Genomic DNA, 5,640 nt, shown 5'->3' with positions numbered 1-5,640 from the left:
CGAGTTGCTGGTTCTAGTTTTGCTTCCATTTCTTAAGAGATAAGGTTGTTATTCTTTTGGGTTAGATTCATATTCAATTTTGATATCATGCGACACTCACTTATTTATCAGCAACTCTGTCAGGCTGTCATCTGATCAAGAGCTCTCACCTATGCAGCTAACTGCCTGATGCATATTAATTCAAGGGAAAAAAAAAAGAAGATAAATAAAGAGCACAGCAAGAATAAAGATGAATACGTGTTTTCAGGAGTGAGATACAAATCATTGTCTCCTCGGGGCTTTCTGGGAGCAAAGAGAATACATAAGCACAACAGAAGAGTCGCTGTTCTACCCAGAATATCACCCTCTTTCACAGTCTGCCAGAAAGCAGTGTACTAAGCAGAGGAACCTTCTAAGATCACACCGGAAATGTCTCTACTAAGACAGTGGAAATATCCCAGGGACTCTGTTAAATAACAATGCTTTTCACTATAACCTTCCTTGCAAAAGACAGATCACAGGAAAATCTTTTTGTGATTTTTAAATATTTAAAGCAAAGCAGAACTTCCATTTTCCATTGTATACACTAAGAATTTCTTGAAATATCTCCATAAAAGCGTTGGCGTTAAAAGCTATTCATTTTACTGGGAATGAATCATGAGGCAGCAAAATGTGTTCACATATCCCCAGTATATATTTTCCATAAAAGAGAATATCCATGAACACATCCTGAGAATATAGTTTCCTAAACAATGTATTCAGAATTTCTCAAGGAAATAGAATAAAGACATTTTTCTTGCAAATGTATTCAAATGAAATAAAATTAGGTTTTATTTTTCTCCCTATAATATATCTCTTCACAGCAGATTTTCCAGCACAAAACAAAAAGAATTTTTATCTCCCTAAAAAATAGACTTGAACTCAGTTCCAGTACCAGGCCAAGTTAACAGTGTAAAGCTTATTAGGCATCATGATGGAGGGCCGGGGGGTAGTTTACAAAACCTCTTGGTGACAGAATGCGGTAATTCTGCTGGAGTGGTATTCAACACAGATGCAGTGCTTATATGGAAAGAGGCCATCTCATGCCAACAACTTTAATTTGATTGATTTGATGAGACATAAGTTATACTTCAGTAAGCCAAAAACTGAATACTATATCAAGTACAGAAGTCCTAGAATGCCAGCCAACATACGAGTTATCTTTCTCATCTGAAATCATTTACTGAAGCTTCTGGTATTTGGGAGATGCAGAGAGAATGGCTTGTTTAGCTGGGTATTCAGTCCCTGAAGAAGAGACTTTCCATCCTATAGTCAATGTTTATAGTCAATGTGAATGTTTGGCACAGATTCTGCACTTTCTGCCCCAATTTTGCATGAACCACTTTCTATCTCTGGCATGGTCCATGAGAAGAGGGAAGATGACCCAGGCTCAGAGTGCTCTATACATGTGAACACTCATCAACAATATGTATCTCTCTTAGAGAAAATGTGGGTTCTTCTATTACCTTCATACCACCTTGGACTGATTATTATAGTAAACGCTTTTCTAGATCTTAATCTCTATTCTGTTAAGAATAGTCAGGGATATTTATAAGCCTTTCTCCCTCTTTCAGCTTATCAGTTCATTTAATACATAGTTTTGATAGTTGGTAAAGATGAAGGTAGTGTCATGTTTACTAGTATTGATCAGTGGCTACCAGAAGCTTCTAGAGTGCAATATGGTAGACTCAGAAATTGTGTAAAGGATCAACATATTGTCTAGATTTGTATTTGTACAAAATGCCTAGTCCTAGCCTGTCCACCCAGTCTGCTATAGATTCCAGGAGTTAATCTATCCCATTCTAATCCATCCATCCTTGGATGGATTTGTCAATGTCCAATGTGGAGGTGCTCTGAAATTTTAACAGCAGCAAGGCAGTTCCATGTACCTTGCTTCAACTTTCCAATCAGATGCAGAAGGTCTAGGAACTGACCCATTGGCTATCACTGATTTGGGGGTTGGGAGAGAAGAATACTGGAACATGGCCTCATTTCTTCCCTCTAAGACTGCCCTCCTCCACAGTGTCTTGCGTCCCACCCCACACAATGACAGATATTCCTCCATGCCATGGTGAAGGATGGGTGCCATTAGCAATTTCTAATCTCTCCAGCTCACAACTGCGGAGATTTGACATATCTTGGTGAATGGCATCCTAGAGATGAAATCTAGAGAGTCATTTCCTGGCCAAATCCAACGGGTCTACCCATTCAAAATGTTCAGAAATGTGTTTCTTAAGACATCCTCTTTTCTTTCTTTTTTTTTCTGATTTATTTTACAGATTAGATCAAAGGATCTTCCATGAAATAATGAAAATTTTAGAAGTAGTCTAGACTTTCTCCCATATTTCAAGTACAGTATAAAGATATAACTGGGTTTTAACAGCACCTATTTAAGCTGTAATGGCAAAAGCTTATTCCTTGCTTGCATCTTTCCAGGGATATTTACCCTCAGATGAACTGAAATTAAAAAAAAAGAACAACAACAAATAAGCAATGGTGGAGGATCTGGGAAATATGTACCAATGAAAAATAGTCAGGGTGGTCTCTCTGGACAGTTTTACCTGTTCTTCCTGAGTCAATCTTTCTTAACAACACATTCTAACTTCCAGCCCTTCCTTGCTATCTGTGGAAGGTTCAAGGAGACACACCTCAAGGCTTCTCTTCTAATGAAATTTCAGACTGTCTTGAAACACCCCTACAATCATAAAGCACAGGAATACTCACTTGTTTGGCCTTTGTCTTTGAAATTGTGTCAGAAATGGGTTTCTTTCTTTCCTTTACTGCAGTTTTAGAAAATAGTTCTTCAAATTCATGACAGTCTATAGATGGCTCTTCAATCTTCTCCCAAATAAGCGAAGGGCTGGAGTCTCTAAAATTAATCAAAAGAACAATAAATGGCAAAATCCTACATCAAGATGAGCAAAAAACAAACAAAAAAAAAGGAAGAGAGGGTACTGAAAGAAGAAAAATAAGGAAGAAAGAATGCGTTATCAACTTGATGAAAAAGATAAAATGTTGCCTACATGAATAAGACATTTGTTCAGTGACAATTTTCTGATATTCTTCATTATGAAGTCACCCCCATGAAAACATCAAAGCAAGCCCCTGTCAGCATGGGCAAGAGGAGCAAGGAAGGCTTGGTTTCTCATGTCCCAATGTGACTTAGCCTAGTAGATTAATTGAGGGTTAAAGAAAGGCAAGTATCTCCAAGGCTAGATGAGAGAGTAAACATCTTGCATCCCATCACTGTGAGTTCAAAGCCATCTTAGGCTACATAGCAAGTTCTAGGTCAAGCCAGAGCTGCATTATAAGATCCTATCTCAAAAGATTAATTAATTGATGGATTAATGCATATACACATATGTGTATGTGTGTATGGATATATATATGAATGTATGTACATTTCAAGGACTTAAGAAATGGCTCAGAAATGAAACACTCTTCTTGTTCTTCCAGATAATCTGAGCCTAGTTTCTAGCACCCACATCAGGCCACTCACAACCACCTGGCACTCTAGCTCCAGCAGATCAAACAGCCTCTTCTAGTATCCAAGAGTACCTGTGCACATGTGCTGGACACACATGCAAATAAAAATTAAAAAAAAATCTTGATAAAAGATAAATGTGTCTACAACAACTCCCCCTCGCTGTGCATTGCCACCCACCTGCCCACTGTCATTCTCCTTCTCAATGTCTCCTTGTTTCTGCAGTGCCGCTAAGGAAAAGTAAATGTCATTTATAAAAAAGTAAATAATGAAGTGGAACATCATATCGTGGACCTGGAAAGAATGGGTTTGGCTAGAGTTCAGAACGATCCATCAGGGACTGGAGAGATGGTTCACTGTCTGCTCTTCCAGAGTCCCTGAGTTCAACTCTCACCAGCCACATTGTAGGTCACACCCATTTATATTGGGATCTAATGCCCTCTGTTGGCATACAGGTGTTCACGCAGATAGAACACTCACCTATAAATCTTAAGTTAAAAAAAAAAAAGATTCATCAAAGTATATGAATGGTGAGACACTCATACGGAGAATAGACTGGGAATGGGAGGTCAGGGTATGCAGTGTATCCTCCCCTGAAAAGTTTTAGTGAAGAGAAAACCAAGACAAAGATTGCAAAGGAACCCTGTTCCTAAATGTATGCCCTTTCATTCAAATATGTTAAGGAATTATAATAAAATAGAATTTTAAAAAGCCAGTGGCTTCTCTAGCATGTGCTTTTGGCACCTTTTCCCCTGTATTTAATGACCAAGCTTTCCAGCACAAGCTCAGAGACTAGGGATAAGATTGCATGTGGACACATCTGTACACACTGGATGACAAGGTGTTACTTCACAATGGTCATTCCCAACCACGATGGTGTGACTTAGCCTTGTTTCCCCAGAAGTCCCAGGGCACTCGCAAAGTTAAGTTACTTTATACACATAGATTAGGTATGGTTTCATGTGGTGTGTTTCTCAAGACCGACTTTTTATGAACGAGACAGAATCCTAATGCGAGTTTGTGCCTTTTAAAGGTGCAGAGTTCATCCCGGAGAGTCAGTTTGCCTATGTTTTTAATTTATATTTTTGCAATTGGTTGATAATGAAGATTTAATTAGCAATGAGTGTAAGCTAACTGTGCAACACACATCCTGCTTCTCTGCCCTGGCTGCTTTTACAGAAAAGCCTTGCTTGGTTTGAGCATATGGGACAATCAGGACCTGCAACTACAAGCAAAAGCATGTATGCTAAGCATGTATGTTTTATCCTTAAAACAAACAAACACAAACCACTATAAATAGATATAATTTAATCTCAGACAGAGATGTAAATGTGCCATTTCTTTCTAACTTTGATACTGCAAGAGAAAAGTCTGCAAGGTTAAAAAATAAGTTTAGGAAACACTGATATGAAAACCTTGCGTAGGTTTTATAGTTGTATTCATAATACATTAAATTATACTTTCCCACAAAGCTCTACAGTAAGTGTCCCTTGGTTATAAAGGAAACTGAAAGTCCAAGGTTGGTTTTAGGTTACCTTTTACTATGGAGTTGAATTCTCGTCCAATAGAGAGGTTTCATTGGCCGGCAAGGCTCAATTGGCTGCTTCCTAGCCACTCTGTCCTGATTCATCCCTAATCCGAACAAGCCAGTTGGCAATGGAGGAAAAAGAAATCCACACCCTTGAGGTGCTGCTGGTAAAGTGCTGCTCCCAACTTGTGAAGAGGGTGGAGGGCCTGAGCCAGGCAACAGTGGGGGTGGAGGGATGCCTGCCCCAGGTGGAGGTGGGGCTGGAGGTGGAACCCCCATACCTGGTAGAGGAGGTGGTGGAGGAATGGCAAATCCAGGTAGAGCAGGAGGAGGGGGTATGCCCACTCCAGGTAAAGGAGGGGGAGGGGGTATTCCCACTCCTGGAAGTGGAGGAGGGGGAGGGGGTATTCCCACTCCTGGAAGTGGAGGAGGTGGGGGTATTCCCACTCCAGGAAGAGGAGGAGGAGGGGGTATTCCCACCCCAGGAAGAGGAGGAGGAGGAGGAGGTATTCCCACCCCAGGAAGAGGAGGAGGAGGGGGTATTCCCACCCCAGGAAGAGGAGGAGGAGGGGGTATTCCCAATCCAGGAAGAGGAGGAGGAGGGGGTATT

General features: G+C 40.3%; 1 protein-coding gene across 1 annotated transcript in view; it reads right to left on the bottom strand.

Annotated features, from left to right (window-relative positions):
* Fmn2 (formin 2) overlaps nucleotides 1–5,640 on the bottom strand; it is a 334,557-nt gene that overhangs the window by 213,872 nt on the left and 115,045 nt on the right. Inside the window, exons 6-7 of the mRNA XM_031379313.1 lie at nucleotides 5,038–5,585; nucleotides 2,743–2,887 (exon numbers count right to left, since the gene is read on the bottom strand). Coding sequence (XP_031235173.1) covers nucleotides 2,743–2,887; nucleotides 5,038–5,585 — 693 coding nt within the window. The remainder of the gene's footprint in view (nucleotides 1–2,742; nucleotides 2,888–5,037; nucleotides 5,586–5,640) is intronic.

This window comes from Mastomys coucha, unplaced genomic scaffold, assembly GCF_008632895.1.
Source record: "Mastomys coucha isolate ucsf_1 unplaced genomic scaffold, UCSF_Mcou_1 pScaffold1, whole genome shotgun sequence".
NCBI lineage: Eukaryota > Metazoa > Chordata > Mammalia > Rodentia > Muridae > Mastomys > Mastomys coucha.
Note: the sequence above shows the minus strand (reverse complement) of the source record. Positions and strands in the feature narration are given on the sequence as shown.